We start from the raw sequence: 27,587 nt of genomic DNA on the forward strand, positions 1-27,587 counted from the left end.
GATTCTATACTGGTATCTGACTACCGACACTTGGATCGATCATCCCATCCGTATTGAACAGGTACGTCTGTGTCCGGCAGAGGGTGCTGTTGTTACATGTTATTTCCCCGTGAGGAAACAAGAGAATTGCTTCAAGCTCAGCCACTATTTCAACAATCACACAAGCCAACGGCGACGCCACAAGCTAGTACAAATTGTGACACCAGGAAGGACCAAAGCGATTTGAAAGCTCCGAGCCTCCCTGTTTTTCCTCCCATCAGTGTCGTCGGACTCTTAACTTGCACATCAAAACATGGAGCTGTTGACTTAGCTCGTGATGGTAGCCAGCTAGCAGGACTTAGCACAACAACAGCAATGGTCTCCTCAAGATTGGCTTTGTTTCACAGAAAAAGGAAGGCTTTAAAGACGGTTTTCTTTTGACTTGCTATCTCGGACCGTGTGACTTTTAAGGTGGACAACCCGGAGCCTGTTGTCTCCATCGGGTTCGGGACGAATCACAACTGTAAAGCTACAGTAGGTGTTCCTATGCTAGCAGCTATTATTCGGGGTCATGGCTGGACCCGACACAGTTTGACTTGTGGACCTGTTTACTGAGACTTTGGAGTCATTTCAATGGAGGTTTGACAGTTTTCGTGAGACAAAATGCTGTTTCGGAGTCACTGGAAATCTCGGTATAAAACTATTAGTGGAGCTGCTGACTGCTGGTGGCGGCCATGGCTGGTCCTGTTGTGGTGGTCATGCCTGACCCAGTCAACCTGTGGCAGCGGGGCCCTTGAGGAGAGCAAACATCTCGTCATCCAGAGAGAAGGCGAGTTTGACGTGACCTACAACGACACGGTTACCAGCGAAAACCAGACCATCTATGCTTTCAATCATACTGTCTCCTGGAACAAGGTACCCGAATATAAGCCGGATGTGTGTCACAAAGTACAGTGTGTGTTATACCTTTGTCGTTTGTGTGTTTGGTCTTCAGACGGAAGGAGTGCGTGTATCCGTGGACGTGCTGTCACAGAACCTGAAGAGTCCGATCCTGTTTGTGGTGCGACAGAAGCAAGCGGTGCTCTCATTTCAAGTCCCTCTCATCCTTCGAGGCCTGTGAGTGATGGTGGTTTGGAATCACTGCTTTTCAGAGTACATGAACCCGCCACACCTTTTGAGTATACCAGTTCTTACCTGAAGTACTAAAAGACCCATTTTGTAGCACAAGATCTGAAATATAATGCTTTCGGGGTTTCGCATATCAATTTTAGTGATCAGATTAACTACAGCGAGCGATTGATTAGGTCTGCAGAGATAGACGTGCTCTTGAGACGGAGTCACAGATCATCTGTTTGTTGCGGTCGCCCCTTTTTATTGGACAAGGAAACATAATTGGGCTTAGAACATTAAGGGTGAGAGGACTGGCCTCTAGTCCATCACAGGGCACGTATAGACAACCATTCACACAAAGGAACAATGTACAGTAACAAACAACTGCAGGGTCTTCAGACACTTGCAAACGAGAGAGCTAGCGACCTAAACGGTAGCCTTCAAGTTATTTCCTTTCAACTTAAATAGCCAAAAACTTACCACTTCCACACAGACGGGGAGGATAACTATTAACGGTTATTTAACCTTTAACATGAACATTAATCAAACGTAATAATTTTTTCTGGGTACATGATACCATACAGCATCCATATCAAACTTGCGCGGGCTGCACTAACATTAAACTTTCATATCAAGGTGGGGGCCACGTGTTTGAGACCCCTGTCCTAGCATATATATATATATAATATATATTATATAATATATATAATGGTTGTTTTTAGCCTTATGCATTATTTTAGCTGTTTGAAGATGAACTATATCAGTAAGTTGAAGTATTTGTGATTTTAGAAATAAGGAGTTCGTATGTTCTCTGTAGGCTCTGTAAGTTCTCTTCATAGTCATTGAACTGTAAAAGCGTTATGGTGCACAATGCTATTAAAATATTATATTACTTGTTTGTGTGACATGCGTGTTGCGCGTCAGCGGTTACGGGATAGATGGCTTTTGCACCCTGCCAAATCAGATGGGCCTTCATCGTAGATTAGAAGTCCGGTCTACCGGCCAACTTGTCCCATCAGTGACGTGATCATTGTCTCCTCCACCCTCGTGAATTGTGCAACACCACAGTTGACCTTTGACTCTCACATGCTGAGATGGTAGATTACTGTCAAGTCATCAGTTGTTAAAGTAGTGACGCTACTGATTCGTGGAGTTTCTCTTCTCATTTTGGATGATGCAATCCTGCAGTTTTTACAGTTCTTTCCAAAGTTTCATTTATTGGTGGTGGCCCCCTACAAATTTGATACCACAATTTCTGTATCTACATGTTTATTTAATTGGGCAAATCGTGATTATAGCTGAGTACAAACCTGCAACATTTACGGTTGGAGTTAACTAATATCCCTTAATGTCTCTGGACTCCCTCCAGGTACCAGAGGAAGTATCCATACAATCATTTAGGCCGGACATTGTGCCAGCCTCCAACAAAGTCCGCATCGGAGACGCAGTACTTCTTTGTGGATGTTTCTACACTTTCCAACCAGGGTACAAATTACCAACTGAGGGTCAGTCGGGTTGAAAGCTTCACCTTGCAGTGAGTAACACCCAATATGAAATGAATAATTATTATAAGTATTATGCGAACAGTGAGCGGTATTACCCTATTTACCATCAGCTAAACTGTACTGCTTGATTGATTTGATTTTGATTTTGACTTTTTACATTGATACAGGACAGACAAGACATTCAGCTTCACTGCGTCCCCATCCCAACCTCAGGTACACATGACATTCACACTCCAGGGTTCACATTACAGGAAAAAGGAACTGGGAAACAAAGCACAGATACGGGAATATTTGATTTTACACAATAGCAGGAAGTCTTACGTGTGTAAACGTGTGACTCAAATAACATGTTTTAGTTGACTTTTTGTAGCAGTTTTCACACATCTTGATGATTCAGTACAAATTACATGTAATGTAAGTCAATATTGGATTTATTTTTTGTATTTCTGATCACCTTACCTAGATCAGTGGCCCTCAATTTCAGTCATGTTAATTAACTGATTAGAAATACTATTGAACACTTGATAATATTCATCTGTACAAACCACTGTTATGACTTCCTCCCTGCCCCTGACACCCCACACCACCCCGGTATTTTGAGAAGCACTGACATTGAGACACTGAGGTGGATCAAGAAGAAAATAGAATGTCCCTTTCCTGAATCCTTATCTCCTCTTTCAGTACTTCAAGTATGTATTTCCTGAAGGTGTGGACACTGTGATTGTGAAGGTCAGCTCAGACATGAACTTTCCCTGCTCTGTCATGTCCATCCAGGACATTCAGGTACAGTTACGCTACCTATTATTGTGTTCTTATCTCTCTGTTCCACCACAAGGTGATTTTGATATACACATGAAGGCGACCATAACGATTATTTTATATCAGTAGGGTTGTCAAAGTGAGTGAAAACTGACAGTCAGTTTTTCATATTTTATGAGATATTTTAGCATGTGATTAACTTTGATGCATGCATCTGTTTTCAGTGCCCTGTCTATGACTTGGATAATAATGTGGCCTTCATCGGGATGTATCAAACTATGACCAAAAAAGGTGCCATCACAGTACAGGTACTTGTTTCCCAGATGTAAAACATAAATAAAAGCTTTTTAACTCGAGCTTAGAGCTTGTGAATGTATTATAATTTATTTGTATTTTTTATCCAGAGAAAAGATTTCCCCAGCAACAGCTTCTACGTGGTGGTCGTGGTAAAAACGGAGGATGAGGCCTGCGGGGGTCCACTGCGTTTTTATCCACTGCGACCAGATGAGCTGATCGATGCTGGCAACCGCAGCAAAATCCTCGATGTTGTAGTCTCCCCTGCTATTAAGTGTAAGCAACTTTGTTTTTTCATGTGCATAAATGTGTTGTTTCCATAATTGTATAATTTAATGTGACGCGATCTCCACAGCGGAGGTGTATGTGATGGGCATGCTGTTCTGTCTGGGTATTTTCCTCTCCTTCTACCTGCTCACTCTGCTGGTGGCCTGTCTGCATAATAAACGGTAAGGTTATGACATCATCTCTGGAATAAAAAGTACTTCTGAAGGTCTAATCACAGCCAGCCTTTAAAGGTAGAAGACTTACTTTTGTCCGGCGAGTCTCTGCGTTTAGCTGCAATATTATGGGTCACAGAGGGGCCCGACTTCACTGAATACAAATGTACCTTATTTGCATATCTCTTCTTTTGCTCATGCAGAGCCAAGAAGAGAGAGCTCTTTGAGAATCTTGCTGACACATCACCTGCTGAGACAGGTAAACCAAGAACCAGGCGATGGGGGCTCAGTATTTACATAGTATCCTCTTGTATTGGTGCTTTAAGTTAAGTAAACAAATGTCTGATGCTCTAAGTAGCCAAAGATAAAGGTCATATAAGCATATTGCACTGCTAGTTGGTCTGAATCCCTTTTCTACATAATACTATCTGCGTTTATATATATTTTTGGAATAACCATGTGATCTCTTTTATTCTCTCTCCTACCTGCTCACATGGTTTAGCCTCTCTGCTTGGAAAAAACGGTGATGGTATAACAACACAGTTGCTCCTGTCTTTTGCTTGTTCATAGATGGTGTGCATACAATCACACTGAATGCCTTGCTCATGTGACTTCAGGACTATTTAGCATGTTCTTGCCTTGCGCTACGAAAAAACAAAACACATATACATCTGCATGCTATTTTATGTGTATGACAAACATATACGCACATGCTAAAAACTGCTCAGACTATACGGTGTCGCTCCGTAGTATAATCAAAAAATGTGTCATGACGAGCAAAAATGGTGGACTATTAAGTCGCATTTATTGAACAAAATTCAAGACCAAGAGTACACAGAAGAACAGGTTGAATAGTTGTATGTTAACGTAACAGTTATTCAGTTATGCACTAGCAGAACATACCTGGGAGGCTGGATAGGCTAAATTAACATAAGCAAGTGCAATAAGCAAGTTGCTAGTAAGCACATTCACCAAGTTCCCGATCTCATTGCACATCACTGAATGACAGGAGCAGCCTATAGTAGCATACCTGACTATAAGTTGCCGCACGAGCCAAACTATTAAAAAACTGATTTATAGTCTGGAGAAGAATGTAAGCTAATGTAATTAAATTTTGAATTTATTTTATTTTAATATTTTAACATCACCATGTCACATCCATTTCTAACTGAATGTGTGCATGTTGTGCTGTTCTTCTATGTGTGTTTACATTGATTTGGTCATTTCACCGTTTGAACTTTGTGTCCGCATCTACAGGCAAGACTCCAGCTTCCCCAAATGAATATGGCTCTCTTAGTGAGTTTTACTTCATATTGTTTTTTTTTTGTTCGTTCGTGACGCTTCATTTGAATCGCTATCTTACTCTCCAGCAGACAGCACCGTGAGTTCAGAGGCGGTCACCGACGGCGCACCCTCGCTTGACAGTGCCGCGTCTGCCGACAACTACGGATATCTGGGTATTGACTACATTTTTACCTAACCTCCATCTCTATCTACTGAAGCATTGACCACATCATTCCACCATCTGGACCATAACAACTCCTTGACGGACGTTCTGGTCCCTCACTGCTTTCCTGTGTGTCTTTGTTCATCAGGAAGGGAGCCTTTCAAACGTCGACCAATCCTCAATCAGACGCATCATATAGCCATCCGCTTTGGTGACGCACTGCCACATAATTGGCCAAAACCAATCAGCAAAATGTTAATCAAACTTCTGAAATGTTTCCTTATGGGACTAATAACTGGCATTTACGGTGTTGACATTTTGAAAATGGGGTGTTCCAATGGTTTCGATGACATGGAAAAGCAAGATTCAAAGTGGCAGCAATCAGTCTTTATTTCTAGACCGGGGGTGTCCAACCTTCCCCCAGAGGGCCACATACTGAAAATCAAAGAACGCAAGGGCCAGTTTGATATTTGACATTTTTAAACCCATGTAGATATGCAAAGAAATTACATATACTTCAAGCAAAAAATATATTTCAGCATTTACAAAGAGGTGAAAATACTTGCCCATTTCTGCCAATGTCCACTCCAAAAATTCCTGTTCTTTTTGGTCACCCTTTTTATTATTACTCCAATTATTTCAACTTTATTCTTGTAAAATGAATTTTACGAGTGATCATATTACAAGTGATAGAATGTGACCCAAATGGCCCCCAGACTGCACTTTGGACACCCCACCCCTGTTCTAGAGGATATTGTCAGAATGCGTTGCATTTAAGCACCGCCAAAGGTAATTCCAATAGTAAAGCAACAATGGTTTAGAAACTCTAAATGCAAATTAAAGGGGGATTTGAATCATTCAGAATGCAACAGTATTTGTAATCCCAATTGTAACGGGAAGTAAACCAATAGCCATTTTCTTTTCCATCAGAACGTCCTTTGGAGAATGTTGGAAGAAGCAGACAAGAGTCTTTGAGCTCCATCGAAGAGGATGACTATGACACACTGGATGACATCAACTCGGACAAAAACATTGTCCGCACAAAGGTAAACCTCATGTCGATTTGGAAAGGACATTTCCATGGAACGTGATTTTTTTTTTTTTCTTCTAATACTGTAAATTTGGGTGTATAAGCCACAGAGAGGCTGACGTCATCGCAACACCCCAATGATTGCGTCGCTGAGACACAATGCAGTATGTGACTAGTGCTAGGAATATACATTTTCACACACGTGTAGTATCTTTTTAATTTTATCACATGACTATGACACACTAGATGACATCAACTCGGACAAAAACATTGTCCGCACAAAGGTAAACCTCATGTCAATTTGGAAAGGAAATTTCCATGGAACCTGATTTTTTTTTTCTTCTAATACTGTAAATTTGGGTGTATAAGCCACAGAGAGGCTGACGTCATCGCAACACCCCAATGATTGTGTTGCTGAGACACAATGCATTATGTAGTGCTAGGAATATACATTTTCACACACGTGTAGTATCTTTTTAATTTGATCACATGACTGACACACTGGATGACATCAACTCGGACAAAAACATTGTCCGCACAAAGGTAAACCTCATGTCAATTTGGAAAGGAAATTTCCATGGAACGTGATTTTTGTCAATTTGGGTGTATAAGCCACAGAGAGGCTGACATCATCGCAACACCCCAATGATTGTGTCGCTGAGACACAATGTGACTAGTGTTAGGCAAATACATTTTCACACACATGTAGTATCTTTTTAATTTGATAATTTTTAAATCATTTCATTTTTTAAATTTATTCCACCCACGGCCCGGATGACTACTAATTATTGTGTCCTCTGCCAATGACAGAAGTATCTTTGTGTGTCAGACCTGTCTCGCAAAGACAAGAGGGTCCTCAGCAAGAAATATCAAATCTACTTCTGGTGAGAACTTATCACTCATTCTCATTTCTCTTGAAGTATACCTGCGTAAAAAAAAAAAAACATGTCATTACTGTGCTCCCTTTAGGAACATTGCCACCATTGCAGTTTTCTATGCCCTGCCTGTGATCCAGCTGGTCATCACCTATCAAACGGTACACTGAAACTAAACCGTGTGAAGTAAATACAAATCTAATAACGGCGGGTATCGTCTTTATCAGGTTGTTAACGTGACTGGAAACCAGGATATCTGCTACTACAACTTCATGTGTGCTCATCCTCTGGGAGCTCTGAGGTTTGTGCCGTTTTAATTAAACGCATATTGAACGCCATGATGGTATAGCTGGTTAAAGTGAACTCTACTACTACGCTACACAGTGCATTCAACAACATCCTGAGCAACCTTGGCTACGTGATGCTGGGACTCCTCTTTCTCCTCATCGTCCTCAAGAGAGACATCGTGCACAACAGAGCTCTGTCCTGCCAAGATATCAACGCATTGGTAAGTTGTGGATGTGCTTTCTTTTCAAAACTGGATTCCAAAACAAACCGGTTGCTGGAGACGTGCTAGTCTGCTTCGAGTGTTACTTAACGTTTTCCTCATAAATTACACAAACAATTTAACAATTCACCAGCCCCGGCAGACCTGTCTCCATCCATCAAATCCATTTTCTATGCCGCTTGTCCTCACTAGACTTGCCAACATGTACAGTTTTTATAGTCTTTAGTAAGGGCGTCATGAGATGAGATTTTAACATCAAGTACAACTCCAAAACAATTCCACGGCACATCATAGTCCGACACCTGGGGTTGCCATTATTTACTGCAGGTTGATCTGCCAAATATTAAATAACTTTCATCAAATGTAGAATTACTACAGCCTCTTCTTTAGTAAAGTAAAAGCATTATTCTACAGCACGGTTAGCCAACTAAATGTTTCATTTCTTATGCAGGAATGTGGCATCCCAAAGCACTTTGGTCTCTTCTACGCCATGGGAACCGCTCTCATGATGGAGGGCTTACTCAGCGCCTGCTACCATGTCTGCCCCAACTATACCAACTTCCAGTTCGGTAAGAGAACACATGTATTGTTTGTAAAACAGACATTGACAAAGGCCATTCAGAAATCTCTTGGGGTTACATGCAAGCATTGCCTGCCTTGCTAGCAACAATATTAATAAAAAAACATTGATATGTTCCTTTTGTTTGCATAATATGATTAGTGTGTCATGTCCTCTCAGACACGTCCTTCATGTACATGATCGCTGGCCTGTGTATGTTGAAGTTGTACCAGAAGAGACACCCGGACATCAACGCAAGTGCTTATACTGCCTACGCCTGCCTGGCTGCAGTCATCTTCTTCTCCGTGCTTGGAGTTGTACGTGCACACACACACAATGCTTGGTTGACGCTCTAACAATACATCGTGGTGACAAACTGTTTTTGATTTCAGGTGTTTGGGAGAGGAAACACTGTGTTTTGGATCATATTCTCGGTGATCCACATTTTGGCTACACTGCTCCTCAGCACGCAGCTTTATTACATGGGAAGATGGAGGCTTGGTGAGTTGACATGCCGGACTTATAGGTTATCACATGGTTTGTCTGGTATCAGGCCAGGTATCATGCCCTCGAGTGTCAGTATCAGCCCGAGACCGAAGGTCGAGACCATGTGATGATCTTATTATCACATACTATTTAATCATGAGCTTATTATTATTATTATTATTTAAATAAACCAAAACAAACGCTGTGTGTTCACGCTCGTGCGCTGTTCTCTGATTGGTTGTTTCACGGGCACGATAAGATTAAGATATGCCTTTATTCGTCCCTCAGTGGGGAAATTTGTATTGCACAGCAGCAAGAGTACAGAGTCAGTTAAGCAGTACAAAATACACAATATAGAAAAATAAACAATATAAACAACCCAAGTATTAACAAAATCAACAGTTTTTCCCAGTTATATACAAATACAGTATGTAGATAATATGAAACGAGATGAGATATATGACTAGTCTATACACTGAGATCATGTTGTAGAGTTAATATGAGGCATTATGGAAATACTTCCATTTAGAGCCCTTAATATTGCACATGGAGGTTGATCAGTTATTGCACAGTGAATGGGGTCTGGAGTAACTATATTGAGTATAAAAGTATTACACAGATGTACATAGCGGTGTAGAAGCTACGGGGGCTGATACTGGACATGGTTAAACTCTATATTTTATCAGTATCACTGCCCTGGGCTTTGACACAGTATCATTTCGGCCTTTTCCCGTATCAGTCATGGGCGGTTTCTAGGGTACAGGGACAATTAATACTGTAGTATGTGATAATGTACATTATAGGGACTGATGGCAAACTGTTCACACGGATACAGAAAATACTACAGTCACAGATGCTCCCTTTCAACTTGAATACTTCAACCTATGAGGTTATTTGTCATTGGAAGGACTTTTAAAGCCAACCTAAACAACATCACCTTCCTATGTGGGCCAACAGTGCCATCTAGTGGCCAACAGACACAAAGACAAGCCAACCTAAACATCACCTTCCTATGTGGGCCAACAGTGCCATCCAGTGGCCAACAGACACAAAGACAAGCCAACCTAAACATCACCACCTTCTTACGTGAGCCAACAGTGCCATCTAGTGGCCAACACACACAAAGACAAGCATTATAGTTAGGGAAGGCAAACACAGGCCTGACTTTTTCTAGCTTTCTTGAGGGGGACAAGAACATTTTTAGACATTCTTATTTATGTACATACTAGAACCCCTTGTCTATGCAGATGCCATCAACTGTCCATGAAAATGTGTAATCTCTGTTTCAGATTCAGGCGTCTTACGTAGGATGGTTTACATCGTCTATACAGATTGTATCAGACAGTGCAGCGGGCCCATGTACATTGTAAGTACTGTGTACATCGTAAGTAATGTCTGCAGTTAGTTTCATTCATCTTCTGTTTGTTTGCTTAGGATCGCATGGTTCTGCTGGTCATGGGAAACATCGTCAACTGGTCACTGTGAGTAATAAATGTTCTTACTGAGTGCCGTCATGGCGGTAAGGTAATGTAAGGTAAGGTAATGTAATGTTGGTCTCTGCAGTGCTGCCTACGGCCTCATCGAGAGGCCCAATGACTTTGCCTCCTACCTGCTGGCTATCGCCATCTGTAATCTTCTGCTCTACTTCGCCTTCTACATCATCATGAAGGTGCTTCACACGTCACATAAATACACAAAGGCTAATTTATTTATTTGATTTTAAAAGCGTTTCATTTGTTTTAAAAAGCTGAGGAGCGGTGAGAGAATCCAGTGTCTGGCGCTGGTGTGTATTCTGTTCACGGCAGTGGTGTGGGGCTTTGCGCTCTATTTCTTCTTCCAGGGTCTAAGTACCTGGCAGGTCAGTCACACAAACACACACACGTATCCTCACTGATGTGTCCCTAATGAAATGGTTTTTCAACCCAACTGCTCAAATTTGTATTTATACATCAAAAGAATTTTTTCTGGGTACATGATACCATACAGCATCCATATCAAACTTGCGCGGGCCGCACTAACATTAAACTTTCATATCAAGGCAGGGGCCTCAAACTAGTGCCCTGCGGGCCACATATGTTATCGTTGACATTTTGGGCCGGTATTGGGAAGAACGGCTCTTTAATGGCTGGCACTCACTCTTTTTTTTTTTTTGTTCAAATATATGAATAAACTGACAAGGGTGGTCTACAAATATTTTCCATGACTATTATAATGCCTTGAGGTATGCCAATGTTTTTCTACAGAACAATTTTTGAGACCCAAAGGGCAATTTTTGTGAAAATGAAATTTAGATTATTTAATTACCTATTTTCTCATTTTTGTATTTTTGTGTAGCCATTTCATCTGGCAAATTTGACCATGCTTGATTGATCATACCAGCATTGTTTCCCCCAAAACAGAAAACACCGGCCGAGTCACGTGAGCACAACAGAGACTGTATCCTGCTTTCATTTTTTGACGACCACGACATTTGGCACTTCCTGTCGTCTATCGCCATGTTTGGATCCTTCTTGGTTAGTCCCATCATTGTGTCGGAGTTATGGCGCAAACACATGTTAACCTGTCCTGTTCAACACTTAAGGTTCTCCTGACCATGGACGATGACCTCGACACCGTCCAGAGAGACAAGATCTACGTGTTCTAAAGTTCATCAGATCTGAGAAGTACATTCTACATCTTGCCTTATTGTCCTTCTCAATCCGTCCATGTGAAAAAGCAAAGCAAGTCGCCTTCCGGGATGTCCGTGTGTCCTCCAATCAAGACTTACGTTAAACCATTTTCTCATTGCTGCCATTAACGATCTTGCTGTTTTACTTGATACTGTGTACAATGATACTGTGTACAATGAAGTTCAACAAATAGCCGAAAATTATTTATTGTTGAAACTGTATTGAAATGTTTTTTGTTGACTGCAAATGAATGTTTATATGCTGTATGGATGCGTCAAATGTCTTTTTACAAACAAAAAAAAATGTCCGTTATGTGTCGACAAGCCAGCCAATGCAGTTTTCTGGAGAATATTTCAATGATTGTATGTATTGTAGGTCTGATGGAAGTATTTTTTGCACTAAAAAACGTTCATGTCGGACATGGCAATCAGCAGTTACTGAATAAAGGTTCCTTGTCCGGTAAACAAGACTCTTGTGATGCTGACATTTGATACGCTGTTGTCTTTTTTTCCCCAAAAAATATCGATAGATATATATAGAACAATATATCAATACATAGGAGGCATACATGACATTTATTGAAATGATAAGACATATATAATTTTTGTATCTCATTGCTGGGCCAATTTCCTGGTTTTCAGTCATAAGAATACCCAGAAAAAAACAATATTAAGCTTAATTAATATCTTCTGGATCCAAAGGAACAAAATATATCAAGCACATACTATCTTTGCTCCCAGCTCTCTTGACATCATTACCCGCTAAGACTCGTGCTTACTCATAAGAGGTGAAATCTTGTTTGGTGCCCGTAGTGAGATTATCGTGTATTGGCTAAGTGCGTTACTAATAGTTTTCTGCGCTCCCAACTCTCTTGAGATCATTAACTGCTTGGACTCGTGCTTACTATAAGAGGTGAAATCTTGTATGGTGCCCCGGGGCAAGGACTGTTAGCTTGTATTGGCTAAGGGTGTTCTAATGGTTTTCTGCGCTCCCAACTCTCTTGAGATCATTAACCGCTAAGACTCATGCTTACTCATAAGACGTGAAATCTTGTATGGTGCCCCGGAGTGAGGACTGTTATCGTGTATTGGCTAAGTGTGTTACTAATGGTTTTCTGCGCTCCCAACTCTCTTGAGATCATTAACCGCTAAGACTCGTGCTTACTCATAAGACGTGAAATCTTGTATGGTGCTCCGGAGCGAGGACTGTTATCGTGTATTGGCTATGTGTGTTACTAATGGTTTTCTGTGCTCCCAACTCTCTTGAGATAATTAACTGCTAAGACTCGTGGTTACTCATAAGAGGTGAAATCTTGTACGGTGCCCCGGAGCGAGGACTGTTATCGTGTATTGGATAAGTGTGTTACTAATGGTTTTCTGTGCTCCCAACTCTCTTGAGATCATTAACTGCTAAGACTCGTGGTTACTCATAAGAGGTGAAGTCTTATATGGTGCCCCGGAGCGAGGACTGTTATCGTATATTTCTGGTCATTTTGAATCATTGAATGGTGGTCTCCTTCTCCCCAAGGACAGGACTATGTTGGACGCTTCTGAGCTTTTTGGTACAAAGCACAGAGGCTCTGATGCTGGAACTTTGGACATGAATATGGGACAGCCATCTATAAAAAAATGACCAATAATAATGAGTCATATGATTGATTGTACTGTATTTTGCGGATTCTGGTTGGAATTGCGACTATGATTGTTTTTTCAGTCATACAGCCACAAGAGGGCCCTCAAGGCTTGTGTGACAGAATCACTCTTGTACCGCTGAAAATGTACAACGTAAACATCAACTTACAAAGACGGAACACACAAATATTCTACAGATGACAAAGTTCAAGTAGTGTAGTACAACCTACTTCCTATTCACATTACGTTAGTTCTCCATTTTATTGTTATTATTTTAATGTTATTACCGTATTTGCCTTTCAAGATGAAATGTCTGCATTGTGTACTTTTGGTTGATGCAACTTGTTTCTTACCTTCTCCATCACGTCACAAGCTCAGCAAAATAACGAATCCGTCAGATCCGAAATCTTCATATCTCCAAGCTGCAGAGACAGTCGCTTATTAAATCATGACTAGAGTAGTACTTCAAGGTACTGTATACTATGTAGAGGTACCATGCTGAATACAACTACCTCAGGCTTGAAAAAAAACAGGTTTTCCCTGACGTCTTGGTGCTTGGTCTTCTCCTCTTGCAGGTCCTCTTCTGAGTCGGCCTTCAGATGGTCAAAGTACTGCCTCCTCGGGTGGCCAGACATCCTCTTATCGCCGGATACGTCCGTAGTTTGGAATCTGAAAAAAATTTAAAAGATTTGAAAATAATCAGCCGTCGTGCCAGAGGCTTTGGCAAATTAATCCTAATTAATCCAAGCCATACATGGATTAAAAAAAAAAAAAAAAAAAAAAAAGACCTGAGTTGGGCTTCTTCTCTTTCCTGGACTGATGGTGTTAATTCCTCCTTCTGGCCAGATAACAGAGCCTCCTCTTCTCTCCTCCTTGCCAGGAGACACAGCCGCAGAGCCCTTAGAGATGCAATAGAGATCGATTAATCGAGTTGACACGGGCTGGTACGAGATTCTGACACATGACCCTTGGGCAAAAATATCATGGTTTCATATATGTATTATCATATTGTTATTTCATATATGTATTGTCATGTGATTGTTGTTAGCAACTGTTACTAAGCGGAGAGGAGACTATTGCGTGAATCTGTCTGTAGTGTCAACCATGTTTGTTTACAGATCCTGTCTGCGCCGAACCTCCGCTTTTGTCTCCTCCACCCACCTTCACACCGTGGTCAACACTGCTCTGTGTGGTTGTGTGAACTACCTCAGCCTTTCCTTGTACTCCAGCTTGAGTTTCTTCACCTCCTCTTCTCCCCTGGTGTCTATTTCTCGGAGACGCACCCTCTTTTCTTTGTCGTTCCCGTCCATTTCCCCCTCTGGGTCGCCCTTCACTTCCAGCTGGAAGATGCACCTTTTCTTCTTCTTCAATTGTTCCACCTCCTCTTCTTCCTCCCTCCTGAGCTCCTCCTGGCGGAGATGCAGTCGCCTCTCCTTCCGCCTCTTCAACTGCTCCACCTCCTCCTCTTCCTCTCTTCTCAGCTTCTCCTGACAGAGGCGCATTCGCTTCTCCTTCTCCCACTTTAGCCGCGCCATCTCCTCCTCCTCCTCTCGCTTGTGTTCTTCCAGACATAGGCGTAATCGCTTCTCCTTCTGCTTTCTCAACCGTTCCTCCTCCTCCTCCCTCCTCAGCTCCTCCTGAAACAGATGCATTCTTTTCACTTTTTCCTTTTTTAACTTCTCAGCTTCCGCCTCTTCCTCATTCTTCAGATCTTCCCGGTGTCGAATCATCCTCTTCTCCTTTTCCCTCCTCAACCTCTCCGCCTCCTTCTCTTCCTCCTTGCTCAGCTCCTCATAGCGAAGACGGGTTCTCTTCTCCTTCTCCCGCTTCAGCCGCTCCTCCTCTTCTTCTCGACATAGCTCCATCTGGTGGAGTCGTGTTCTCTTGTCCTTCTCTCTGTTCAACCTGTCCTCCTCCTCTTCTCTCCTCAGGTCCTCCTGGCGAAGACGCATTCGCTTTTCCTTTTCCCTCTTCAAGCACTCCACCTCCTCCTCTTCCTCTCGCTTCAACTGCTCCTGTCGGAGTCGTATTCGCTTCTCCTTCTCCCTTTTTAAAAGCTGTTCTTTCTCCACTTCATCCCTGCGAAGCTCCTCTTGTAGGAGGCGCGTCCTTGTCTCCTTCTCCCTTTTTAATTGCTGCATCTCATCCTCCTCTTCTCTCCTCAGCTCCTCCTGGCGTTGACGTGTTCGTCGTGCTTTCTCCTTCTTAAATCGATCAGTCTCCACCTCTTCTCTCCTCAATTCCTCCACCTCCTTGTCTACCTTCAAACTGTCAGCTTGCTCCTCTTCGTCTGTACTCGTTTTGTCCTGATGGAAACGAACGTGCTCCTCTTTCTCTGGCTTCAAAACCTCTCGCTCCCTCTTCTGCTCGTCCTGAAGTACACACGCTTTCTTCTCCTTTTCCAGATTTGGTGGCTGCGTCTCCTCTTTCTCTGTAATCAGTTTCTCCGGATGGGAAGATGTTCTCTTCTTCTTCCACGGATCCATCACCTCCTCTCTCCGTTGCTTTTCCTGAACACGGCTTTTGGCTTCTTTTTCCCTCTTTGGATGCTCCGTGTTTTCCTCTTTCCGATTTCTCTCCTTCTCCTGACGTAGATGTGTTTTTCTCTCCTGCTCCCCATCTTCTCTTCTCAGCTCCTCCTTGCTAAAAGGCATTAGCTTCTCCTTTTCCTTTTTTAATGGCTGTGGCTCCTCTTTGGTCAGATCCTCCCTGTGGAGACATGGCTGTGGCTCCTTCTCCCCTGATAGAGAATTAGCCTCCTCCTCCTTGATAACCTCCTCTTGGCGGACATGTCTTCTCTTCTTGTCCTTCTCCTTCTCCCTCTCCTGGCGGAGACGCAGCTTCGTCTCTTTTTCGCTCTGCGACTTCTCCACTTTTTCTTCTTTCTCTTTCCTCGGCTTTTCCTGTCGGACACGCATCTTCTTCATTTTCTCCCGCTTGAACTGCTCCATTTCCTCCTCCTCATCCCTCCTCAGCTTCTCCTTTAGAAGACTTACTCTTCTCTCCTTCTCCCTCTTCAAACACTCAATCTCATCCTCCTCTTCTCTTCTCAGCTCCTCCCGGTGCAGTATTCTTCTCTCCCTGCCTGTCTTCATTTGGAACTCTTGTTCTACCATCTCCTCCTCCTCCTCTCTTCTCAGCTCCTGCTGGCGGAGAAGAATTCTCCTCTCTTTTTCAGTGTTTAGCTGCTCTGCTGCCTCTTCTTCCTCCCTCCTCAGCTCCCCCTGATGGAGGCACATTCTTACCTCCTTCTCCTCCTTCAAACGCTCCACCTCAGCTTCTTCCTCTTTTCTAAGTTCCTGCTGGTGGAGGCACATTCGTTTCTCCAGCTCCCTCTTTAGATGCTGCACCTCCTCGTCTTCCTCTCGACGCAGCTCTTCCAGGCAGATGCTCATTCTTCTCTCCGTTTCCGTTTTTAAACGCTCCAACTCATCTTCTTCCCCTCTCACGAGCTCCTGCTGGTGGAGGCGCATCCTCTTCTCCAGTTCCCCCTTTAAACGCTGTTCCTCCTCATCTTCCTCAGTGCGTAGCTTTTCCGCCAGGAGGCTCATCCTTGTCTCCTTTGTGGTCTTAAAACGCTCCAGCTCGTCTTCCTCTCTCGTGAGCTCCTCCTGCTGAAGACGCAGCCTCAACTCAATCTCTTTCTTCTTCTTCCTCTCCTCCCTTTTCAGCTTCTCCACTGCTTCCTCCTCTCTCTTCAGCTCCTCCTGGCAGAGGTGTATGCGCAACTCCACAGACTTTTTCAACTGCTCCATCTCCTCCTCTGCCTCTCTTTTCAGCTCCTCTCGTAGGAGATTCATTTTTGTTTCCTTCTTGGCCTTCAACTGCTTCACCTCCTCCTCTTCTTCCCTCCTCAGCTCCTCCTCGCAGAGACGTATCCTGGTCTGCATGTCTGTCTTCATTTGCTTCACCTCCGCAGCCTCCTCTCGCTTCAACTTCTCCTGTCGTTGACAAAGTCTCATCTCCTTTTCGACCTTCATCTCCTTTGCTGCCTTCTCCTCCTCCTTCTTCAGCCCCTCCCTGCAGAGGCGCATTTTGGAATCCATGTCCAACTTTAACTTAGTCGCCTCCCTCTTCAGCTCCTCCATCTTTTTTTCTTCTGCTTTATTCAATTCCTCACAAAGGCACCTCATTTTTGTCTTCTTCTCCGTCTTCAACTGCTCAGCCTCCTCCTGCTCCTCTCGCGTTAGCTGTGCCCTGAGGTGCTCCATCTTCAATTTCTTTTCAGCGTTCAGCTGCTCCACCTCTTCCATTTCCTCTCTTCTCAGCTTTTCTTGGTGGAGATGCATTCTCGTGGCCTTCTCCGTCTCCAACTCCTCAGCCTTCACTTTCTCCTCCCGGCTTAGCTCCTCCAGGCGGAGTTGCATTCTCGTCTCCATCTCAACCTTCAAGCGCTCAGCCTGCTCGTCTTCCTCTCTGTTCGCATCGTCCCGCCGCTGGGACATTCTTAGTTCCATCTTTCTTCTCAACTGCTCTGCCTCCTCCTCCTGCTCTTTCATCAGCTTCTCCTTGCAGAGGGACATTTTAGCACTGATGGCTATCTCCTCCCTTTTGAACTCCTCCATCTCCCTTTCTTCCTCTTTCCTCAGCTCTTCTTGGTGACAGCGAATCCTTTCTTCCTTCTCCCTCTTCCACTGCTTCACGTCTTTGTCCTCCTCTCGAACGAGCTCCTCGTGGTAGAAATGGACTCGAGTTTCCTTCTCCTGTTTCAGCCTGTCCATCTCCTCCTCCTCATCTCTCCTCAGCTCTTCTTGGAAACAGCGAATTCTTGCTTCCTTCTCCGCCTTCCACTGCTTCATGTCTTGGTCTTCCTTTAGGATCAGGTCCTCCCTGAACTGGCGTACTCTCGTCTCCTTTTCCTCTTTCAACCTGGCCATCTCCTCCTCCTCCTCTTTGCTCAGCTCCTGCTGGCGGAAATGTTTTCTCATCTCTTTGTCCGCCTCCAACCGCTCTGCTTGCTCCTGCTCCTCTTTACTAAACTGGTCTTGGTGGAGGTCGAGTTTGCGCTCCTCCTCCTCCTCCTCTCTCCTCAGCTGTTCCCTGCGCTGACACCTTCTCGCCTCTTTCTCTGCTTTAAAGTTCTCCAACTCTTCCTCCTCCTGTCTTCTCAGCTCCTCCTGGTAGACGTGGATTTTCATCTCTTTCTCCAGTTTCAACCTCCTCGCCTCCTCCTCTTCCTCTTTACTCAGCCGTTGCTTGTAGAGCTGAATTCTCTTCTCCGTCTCCGTTTTGGAGCCGATCTCCTCTCGCTCTAACACCTCCTCTTCCTCTCTCCTCAGCTGTTCCCTGTACTGACTCATTCTTGCCTCTTTCGCTGCTTTCAACTGCTCCAACTCTTCTTCCTCCAGTCTTCTCAGCTCCTCCCGGTAGACACGAGTTCTCTTCTCCTTCTCCACTTTCAACCTCCCTGATTCCTCCTCCTCCTCTCTCCTCAGCTGCTGCTTGTAGAGCTGCATTCGATTCGCCGTCTCCGTTTTTGCACTTGTCTCTTCCCGCTTCAACACCTCCTCTTCCTCTCTCTTCAACTGTTCCCGGCGTTGACGCCTTCTTTCCTCCTTCTCTGCCTTCAGCTGCTCCAACTCCTCCTCTTCCTCTCTCCTTAGCGCCTCCCGTCTGAGATTTATTTCATTTTCTTTGTCAATCTTCAACTGCTTTATCTCCTCCTTTAATTCTTCTGTCATCTCCTTCTGGTGAAATAGAATTCTGGCCTCCCTGTCTTGGTTGAATCGCTCCGCCTCCTCCTCCCTCTTCCTCTCCTCCAAGGTCAAATGCCTTTCTCTCTCTTTCTCTCTCATCAACTCTTCTACTTCCTTTTCTTCCTCTCCTCGTAGCTTTTCCAAAAGGAGGCACATTCTTCCCTCCTTGTCCCTCTTCAGCTGCTCAATCTTCTCCTCCTCCTCCTTGCTTAGTTCCTCCTGGTAGGCCTGTGTCCTCAGCTGCTTCTCCTTCTTCAATTGCTCTGCCTCCTCCTGCTCTTCTCTCATCATTTCCTTTTGGCGCAATTGTCTTCTCTTCTCCTTTTCCTTTTTTAATTGCTCCACCCATTTTTCCTCCTCTGAACTCAACTCCTCCATACAGAGACGTATTCTCATTTTCATCTCCTTCTTTAAAAGGTTCAACTCCACCTCCTCCTCCTTCCTCAGCTCCTTTAGTCTGAGGCAGGTTCTCACCTCTTTTTCCCGTTTCAACCTCTCAACATCCTCCTCCTCCTCCCTCCTCAGCTCCATCTGATAGAAGTGTATTCGTTCCTTTTCTCTCATGAAGTGCTCCGCCTCTGCCTCCTCTTCTCTCCTTAGTTCTTCCAGGTACTGTCTCTGTCTGGTCTCCTCCATTATCAACTCCTCCACCTCGTCCCTCTTCAGCTCATCTGGACAACGTTGTGCTCCTGCTTCCTTATCCAACCTGACGTTTTCTTCCTCAACTTCAACTTCTATCGGTTGTTGCTCGTGGAGTGGTCTTTGCTTCTCCTCTCTCCTCATGTCCCCCTGGTGGTTGCAATTTACCACTTCCACCCGATTATCCTGCCCAAGTGGCTCCCTTTTGTCTCTCTGCACCTCACTGTCGCCGAGATTCATCTTCATCTCCTTCCCTCGCATTAACGGTGCTCCGTCCTCCTTCCAGGCCCAATCATACTCCTCACTCCCTTTCTCAAGCTCTTCAGTTCTCGCTCTCGGAATGCTCTCCCCTTTTTCAGGACTGGACTGACCGTTTCTGTCCCTCTCCTCTTCTGGCCCGGTTTCACAGTTTTGGTCAGGTTCCCATACGGTGTTAAAATCTTCTACAGGTGCTTTTTGTTGTTTGATTTGGGATTTGGAAGTAAGATCACGTTGGCATCCAGATGTTTCAGTTGTTTGCAGGTCAAGATCTGCTTGATCTCCTTGCGCCACATCGAGAGGACTTTTGGACAGATGGGTGCCATCTTTGTCTGAGCAGAGCCTTGGCAAAAATGACGCCAGTATTAATGATGTCATGAAAATGTATAGAAAAATCAATAGTAGACATTTTTATGAACGGACCTCATTCCATTTGCAGCTTTTTCTGATCTCCCCTCTTCTATCCTCGCTTTCATTTCTGTCGCCATGAATTCACCAGCATCCAGCAGCCCTGCTGACACCTTTCGGAGATGAAAACAAATTGTAAAAGTTGATTGTTGAATAGTTTAATTCATTTTAATGACATAATTCAAGGAGGAAGTAACATTTGGACAAAAAGTGCCATCACAAGTAACACCGAACGCTACCAATTTAAAGTGGATGGATGCGGACCGCAGGACATTTACCTTTGGTTGAGGGTATTCAGTTGCATTGACTTCAGAATTGGCCTTTTTAATTTCTTCTGTAGGATCCACGTGAGAACCACATAGCTGCTGATTCTATATAAAAACAAAGAACGATGAAACAGAATAAGGTAGAAAAACAGATTATCGGGTGCAGAATTTATTGTTAGCGCGCATTTTTAGTCAAGAATTCACCATTACGGTACAGTATTAGTAATATAGTAGATAGTATAATAGAGAGCTGCACGGTGGTCTAGTAGTTAGCGCACAGACCTCACAGCTAGGAGAACAGGGTTCAATTCCACACTCGGCCATCTCTGTGTGGAGTTTCCATGTTCTCCCCGTGCATGCGTGGGTTTTCTCCGGGTACTCCGGTTTCCTCCCACATTCCAAAAACATGCTAGGTTAATTAGCCACTCCAAATTGTCCATAGGTATGAATGTGAGTGTGAATGGTTGTTTGTCTATATGTGCCCTGTGATTGGCTGGCTGGCCACCAGTCCAGGGTGTACCCCGCCTCTCGCACGAAGACAGCTGGGATAGGCTCCAGCACCCCCGCGACCCTCGTGAGGAAAAGCGTTAGAAAATGAATGAATGAAAGAGTATAATAGAGAAGATATTTGACATACAGTAAGATAACACTCTCACACTGGACAACATACAGTAAAGTCTCGTTATATCGATATTCTCGGGAGTCGGAAAAAATACCGATATAACCGGACTATCCATATATCCGATCCTGCGCCGAACTGCATTAAAAGTGGGCAATAATGCACTCGACATTGTTCTATAGTATAGAACTATGTCGAGCAGCTTAAATCAATCTTTGCTTAAGGATTTCAATACAATTGATTTCAATTGATTTAAGCTGCTTTTGTATTGATATAAGCAGACCAAATTGGCTGGCGGGAGATGAAAAGGGCATCGTAGTAACCGGATTATCATAATAACCAGGTATCGTACTAACGAAACTAATTATATCATAAAAGACTAGAAATTTGCCGGGAAATGAAAATAGTATCGTAATAAGTAGTAATTCGTTTTAACCGATATCAATATAACAAGACTTTACTGTACTTCCTTTGGTGGTTATTGTCTCATCATCCATTCATTTTCTATACCGCTTATCCTTACTAGGGTCGCGGGCATGTCTTTTAGAGGCTTTTGGTGGCCAGCCAATCACAGGGCACATATAGACAAACAACCATTCACACTCACATTCATACCTATGGACAATTTGGAGTGGCTAATTAACCTAGCATGTTTTTGGAATGTGGGAGGAAACTGGAAAACCTGCCACGCATGAGGAGAACATGCAAACTCCACACAGAGATGCCCGAGCGGGGAATCAAACCCTTCACGCTAACCACTTCCCACCTGTCTCATCACTATAATGTTCAAATTGTGATGTAGTAAGGGACAACAATCAAGTTTTACTTTTATGTTTACTAGAGTAATAATGACTCACTTCCTGTGATTTGAGTAAGTCCTTGGTCCTTTTCTTTGCCTCCCGTTTGGCTTTCATTTTCTTCTTGTTCGCCTTGACGCCAGAGGCGCCCTTAACAGCTGTGCACTGGAAACGCTCACGCTCTTGAACCACCAGCTCACAGTAGCAGGCCTTGCTGGGATGTTCCCAAATGGATGTGCCCGTCTGGAAGTTGTGACGGTAAATATTCCCACTCTCATCTTCTCTGGATTTATGAATTGAGAGGAGAGGATAAAAGAAAGCATAGATTTCAAATGTAAATATTCTATTGTTGGATGTCGTAGAATAGTCCACTATTCGATTCGGAGGAGTCTGATTCAATCAAACAAAAATGTCATGTGATCCAAGTTAGTAGTATTTTGACTACATTGGGGTGCACACAGCTGCTGCTGAGCAAACAAGTCTTTGTTTTTGTAATAAATAGCCTATTTTGATACAAATTCATCCACATTTGTGTTGATAAAGAATTTAAAATGATGTGTTTAACACAAGTTCGTCCAGATTTGCAGTTATTTCGCTCATGTCGGGTCTGGCTTGGGTATTGGATTTTGCAACACCAATGTTTTTAACCCCCATTTTCAACTCGTCCCTGAGCTCTCCAGTGTACTGAAGTAAGGTAGCAGCCAGGTGGAGGCGCTAGCAAGTGGCGTCGAGGGCTATACTCAGATCAGTCAATCAACTCTTTCAGAAATGTACACTTCAAATTGTTGCTGCAGTCTGGAATCTTTAGAAAGAAAAATGACTATAAATAAGATCATTATCACATGTCATGTGATTAACCCTTAGATGCATAAGTGGGTCAAAAATGACCCGGTCAGGTTGTTTTCTTGAAATATCTTTGTAATGAAAATTTTTTATCATTTCATATTCCAGGTATTCCTCAAAAAACATGTTTTTTATATCATGCCATTCACATTTTTAACTTACCTTTTATACATTTTAAGAATTTTTTGTTTTTGTGTTACTACACCAACCTTCCATAAGTGGGTCAAAAATGACCCGGTCAGGTTGTTTTCTTGAAATATCTTTGTAATGAAAAATTGTTATCATTTCATATTCCAGGTATTCCTCAGAAAACATGTTTTTAATATCATGCCATTCACATTTTAAGAAATGTTTGTTTTTGTGTTACTACCCCAACCTTCCATAAGTGGGTCAAAAAGAACCCGGTCAGGTTGTTTTCTTGAAATATCTTTGTAATGAAAATTTTTTATGATTTCAAATTCCAGGTATTCCTCAAAAAACATGTTTTTGATATCATGCCATTCACATTTTTAACTTACCTTTTATACATTTTAATAAATTTTTGTTTTTGTGCTACTACCCCAAACTTCCATAAGTGGGTCAAAAAGAACCCGGTCAGGTTGTTTTCTTGAAATATCTTTGTAATGAAAGTTTTTTATGATTTCATATTCCAGGTATTCCTCAAAAAACATTTTTGATATCATGCCATTCACATTTTCAAAGGTGGAAAAAAGTGAAAAATGAAGATGTTTCTAATATGAAATCATTCTTGTGTGGTCCTAAATATAATACTAAATATCATACAAGTGATTATTCCTAACCAAAATGGCAAAATTGGCATAAAAACGCATGGATTCTAATATGACCCACTTATGGAAGAGTGTAGGATCCAGTCACTCGTGCATCTAAGGGTTAAAAAAACAACACACCTCTCTGCAGTCTGTTGTTCCTCGTTTTCTTCAATGTCAATCTCTTGCCCGTTGTCATGGTAAATGAAGTGGTCAGAGACTACAAACTCTGTAAATTGCTTTGGGACAAAAAAAGGACAAATGGACAGTTTAGAAAGTTGCCTCACAAAGACATGACTATGAGAGTACGGCTTGGGTAGAATACAAGTACTAGGCACACCGTGTACCTGTTGTTGAAATGTTTCACTACTGTCGCTGCACTCAAAATGGGCTGGGTTGTGCATTTCTGTCTCCATGATCTCTTCTCCTGCGTCAGCACCACTGCAGTCCTAAATTGTACACATGTAGAGAAACCTACCATCTTACCATTCAGCATTCACAATCAAGTGTTTGTGGTAGCACTTTTATCGGAAACAATGATAGCACGCAGAACTTCTACAGTATAAACTTTGCCGTGTTCTAAAGTAAACAATTTTATACAAGACTGCTTAATGATGCTTTAACTTGTGACTTACATCGGTTTTAACTGCCCCCTCTTCTCCTATATTCTGTTTGCCTTGCGAGGCCAAGAGAGCATTCTGCTGGATGCGCTCACGCTCCTCAGACACCAATTGACGGTACTTGGTATCGCAAGGATGCTCCCAAGTGCATAGACCTAAACCGTCGTTGTAATAGAAAACATCCTTACTCTCATCCTGGCTGTGGGGATAAAGTTAGAGAACAAAGTTTCAGTCAACAGTGATGTTAAAGATTGGCTGTGGCAATTACTGGGGAAACATCTTTTTCATGTAAAAACTGCATTTTCTGTTCAGATGTGATACGATTGACATATATCTGAAACGTTTCAGAACACTGTATATGTATGTGTAGAACTTTTGATGTTTTATCCACTTACAAAACAATCCAATCTTTGGGCAGTCGGGCATACATGGCCTCCTCGGCAAGCCACATAAGATCCGGCTCGGTCTCTGGATCGATACCCATGTCTCGCGCATATTCATTGAAGCCTGATGAGGTGGAGAAAAACATGCAAATGACAACCATTAGAATATGACTCAAGTACAGTAAAATATTTAAACAGAAACGCCCCGAAAGTTACACAATTTAGATTTCAGCTCTAGTGATGTTTTGGAGAAAAATTGGGAGGGAATAAATTCATTCATTCATTTTCTACCGCTTATCCTCTGGATAAGGCTGGAGCCTATCCCAGCTGTCTTCGGGTCGCCAGCCAATCACAGAGCACACCTAGACAAACACATTCATACCTATGGACAATTTGGAGTCTCCAATTAACCTAGCATGTTTTTGGAATGTGGGAGGAAACCGGAGTACCCGGAGAAAACCCACACACACACACGGGGAGAACATGCAAACTCCACACAGAGATGGCCGACGTTGGAATTGAACTCGGGTCTCCTAGCAGTGAGGTCTGTGTGCTAACCACATCAGTGGGGTTATGATCTATGACACATTTTAGACTGGAACTATTTGATGTTGAGCTGGCGAGTTTTAGATGTTTGAATATTGGAAATATGAATATTCACACCTTCTTCTGATAGTTTAAAGTCTTCATCAGGGTGCTCCTCAAGGATCTGAAAACTATGGATAGCTCCTGTGAACGGAAAACAACTAACAAAACAATGCTCATGCGGTCTGTGAACCAACATTTCAAACAAAAACTTTCATCTGAATTGAAGAACTAAAAGCACAAATGTGATCATAAAGAGAACTGGAAACCTCTGAGGTGCTTTAATCTTCTTATTTTTCACCAAACCACGCTCCGCTTCAACTACCGTCCCTCGAACATCCAATTCTCCTGACAGCTTTGCAAGAAATAAGAGTTTTACATCAACTTGGGCAACATCCAAATACAGTTAACAATAAAATAACAATAAAGTAAAATAATAAAACACCACAATCTAAGCAGACTTGACAAGCGTTGTACCTGTTGTCTGGGGGATTCAAAACCATGGTCTCCAGAACTGGCTTTTGGTATGTCTTGGTAGTCGTCATCTGGATCTGGATCGCTGCTTTTTGAATCCTAACACACACGTATACAGTCGATTAATTATCACATTTCAAAAATCCACTTTTCCAGAGATCACCATCGATCAAACGTGATCACGGTGAAGCATCTACAAGCCTCGGTTGTTTAGGTTGGTTACCTTCACGAGACACATCATGAATGACCAGCCACAAATTTGAGTCTACGAGACAATACGAGATAACTGATATCGCTGATTCTATGTAACAAACGCGCCAAGGTGCCGAAACCAATGCACAGAGTGAACCCCCTTGTTGCCTGTTTAGGCAAGAAACAAAAATAAGCACATATCATGTGTATGGAAATACATATATTGAGGCCGGCAAAATGAGTTCAATTTCATTTAATGTGTGATTAATTTGTTATTTGCTGTCCCAGGCCAAGTGCCCACAAAAACAGTTTGAAGAAATCCTGTGACACCCTTATTCAGCATAGAGAGAAACAACTACTCACTCCCTGGATTTTCAACACGTCTTCCACTCCTTCTTGTTGCTCCTCTTTTTCCTTGACTTTCTTCTTCTTTACCGCTGAGGCCACGTCAACAGCAGAGCGCTGGAAACGCTCGTGCCTGTACTTCACTTTGCACGGATGCTCCCAACTGAACATGTTCAACTGGTGGTTGTGATAGTAAAGGTTCCCGCGCTCATCTTCACTGCAGGGATCCAGTGACAGAAGGCTTTCGTCAAACAAAGGTGACAGCTATGAAACTCCAGACATCAAAGTACAGATTTCAAATACGGTTCTCAACTTTGATGTTTTGATGTCTTTTTGTTTCATTTCTACGTTGTAAATATATTTTTATGGCATTATTACTTTAATGTTATGCTCAACATTCTAACAAAATATTAATAAAAAACATAATAGGTCCCTTTTAAACTTACCGCAACCACCATCCTTGAGGTAATTGGGCTTCTGGATGAATGTCTATGTCCTTTGCATAATCTCTAATCTCTGATGATGATGAAAAACAATACATAATTACAACATTTGATGAGGATGATGTCGAATTATGAGCAAAAAGCTATTTAAATAAAATTAAACACACTGAAAATAAAATAAAGTTAAAATGAAAAACAAAATAGACAATTGTAGTAATTTTTCATGGAAAAACTGTAGTAATCTTATAAAGCTGAAATATTAGTCATAATGTTATGAAATAAGTTGTACTTGAATTAAAATAAAACCAAAAAAATAATACCCAGCATCCATTTATTCATTTTCCACTGCTTATCCTCACGAGTGTCGCGGGGGTGCTGGAGCCTATCCCAGCCATCTTCGGGCGAGAGGCAGGGTACACCCTGGACTGGTGGCCATCCAATCACAAGGCACATGTAGACAAACAACCATTCACACTCACATTCATACCTATGGACAATTTGGAGTCGCCAATTAACCTAGCATGTTTTTTGGAATGTGGGAGGAAACCGGAGTACCCGGAAAAAAACCCACGCATACACGGGGAGAACATGCAAACTCCACACAGAGATGGCCGAGGGTGGAATTGAACCCTGCTCTACTCGCTGTAAGGAATATTAAACAGATTTAATTAAAAATATTAATGTATTTTAGGATTTTTTTAAAAATAATTTCCATTATATTTTTACACTAGAAGACAAAAAAATCTGTGGGCCACAAACGGCCCTCGGGCCACACTTTAGACACACCACCTCACGAATAATATTGTAACGTCGTAGAATGACGACAGTCAGGGTGGCTCTATCGTTGCATGATTTTTATTTCCAAGGCAGCATGGAAAAACAACTTACTGGCCTGTTGCAGACTTAACTAACTAGCTGGGCGCACGGCAACCGAACTTCCCCTTTTTTCCCTCTCGTTCC

General features: G+C 42.7%; 2 protein-coding genes across 11 annotated transcripts; one reads left to right on the forward strand and one right to left on the reverse strand.

Moving 5' to 3' along the window:
* Window positions 1-53: 53 nt before the first annotated feature.
* On the forward strand, window positions 54-12,136 carry sidt2 (SID1 transmembrane family, member 2). Of its 8 annotated transcripts, none has more exons than XM_058078997.2 (27): window positions 54-894; window positions 974-1,095; window positions 2,459-2,623; window positions 2,762-2,807; window positions 3,276-3,377; window positions 3,578-3,661; window positions 3,758-3,923; window positions 4,003-4,096; window positions 4,291-4,346; window positions 4,590-4,616; window positions 5,345-5,383; window positions 5,458-5,544; window positions 5,683-5,745; window positions 6,465-6,580; window positions 7,375-7,448; window positions 7,534-7,600; window positions 7,667-7,740; window positions 7,824-7,947; window positions 8,399-8,516; window positions 8,687-8,823; window positions 8,899-9,007; window positions 10,282-10,358; window positions 10,427-10,473; window positions 10,556-10,661; window positions 10,740-10,850; window positions 11,392-11,505; window positions 11,574-12,136. In XM_058078997.2, the coding sequence occupies exons 1-27, from the start codon at window positions 643-645 to the stop codon at window positions 11,634-11,636; spliced, it is 2,640 nt and encodes an 879-aa protein (XP_057934980.2). In that variant the 5' UTR covers window positions 54-642; the 3' UTR covers window positions 11,637-12,136. The 8 variants fall into 8 exon arrangements, with proteins under 8 accessions (XP_057934980.2, XP_057934982.2, XP_057934989.2 ...); XM_058078999.2 differs by having other exon boundaries at window positions 5,461-5,544; XM_058079006.2 differs by lacking the exon at window positions 5,683-5,745 and having other exon boundaries at window positions 56-894.
* LOC131134122 (uncharacterized) lies at window positions 984-26,435 on the reverse strand. Of its 3 annotated transcripts, none has more exons than XM_078793040.1 (16): window positions 26,203-26,435; window positions 25,651-25,746; window positions 25,443-25,528; window positions 25,252-25,334; window positions 24,601-24,712; window positions 24,221-24,404; window positions 23,933-24,034; window positions 23,727-23,824; window positions 22,036-22,258; window positions 20,572-20,664; window positions 20,309-20,406; window positions 14,499-20,228; window positions 14,081-14,191; window positions 13,805-13,961; window positions 13,646-13,714; window positions 984-1,093 (listed from the first exon to the last, which is right to left on the reverse strand). In XM_078793040.1, the coding sequence occupies exons 1-15, from the start codon at window positions 26,353-26,355 to the stop codon at window positions 13,667-13,669; spliced, it is 7,374 nt and encodes a 2,457-aa protein (XP_078649166.1). In that variant the 5' UTR covers window positions 26,356-26,435; the 3' UTR covers window positions 984-1,093; window positions 13,646-13,666. The 3 variants fall into 3 exon arrangements, with proteins under 3 accessions (XP_078649166.1, XP_057934970.2, XP_078649167.1); XM_058078987.2 differs by lacking the exon at window positions 984-1,093 and adding an exon at window positions 12,218-13,279; XM_078793041.1 differs by lacking the exon at window positions 984-1,093 and adding an exon at window positions 12,218-13,279 and having other exon boundaries at window positions 20,572-20,637; window positions 22,033-22,258.
* Window positions 26,436-27,587: the final 1,152 nt, after the last annotated feature.

The sequence above is a fragment of the Doryrhamphus excisus genome, linkage group LG8 (genome assembly GCF_037039965.1).
Source record: "Doryrhamphus excisus strain RoL-2023G ecotype Guam linkage group LG8, RoL_Dexc_Guam_v1.1, whole genome shotgun sequence".
NCBI lineage: Eukaryota > Metazoa > Chordata > Actinopteri > Syngnathiformes > Syngnathidae > Doryrhamphus > Doryrhamphus excisus.

Bases quoted from the DNA above. Each gene is read 5' to 3' on its own strand.
- LOC131134122 (XM_078793040.1), bottom strand. From the start codon at position 26,355: ATGTTCAGTTGGGAGCATCCGTGCAAAGTGAAGTACAGGCACGAGCGT. The intron at 25,335-25,442 runs GTTTCCAGTTCT...TTGTTTTGTTAG, and splicing joins AAGATTAAAGCACCTCAGAG to TTGTTTTCCGTTCACAGGAG. The intron at 22,259-23,726 runs GTGTGTTGTTTT...TCATAAATCCAG, and splicing joins GAACAACAGACTGCAGAGAG to AGAAGATGAGAGTGGGAATA.
- sidt2 (XM_058078997.2), top strand. From the start codon at position 643: ATGCTGTTTCGGAGTCACTGGAAATCTCGGTATAAAACTATTAGTGGA. The intron at 3,378-3,577 runs GTACAGTTACGC...ATCTGTTTTCAG, and splicing joins TGTCCATCCAGGACATTCAG to TGCCCTGTCTATGACTTGGA. The intron at 3,924-4,002 runs GTAAGCAACTTT...CGATCTCCACAG, and splicing joins AGTCTCCCCTGCTATTAAGT to CGGAGGTGTATGTGATGGGC.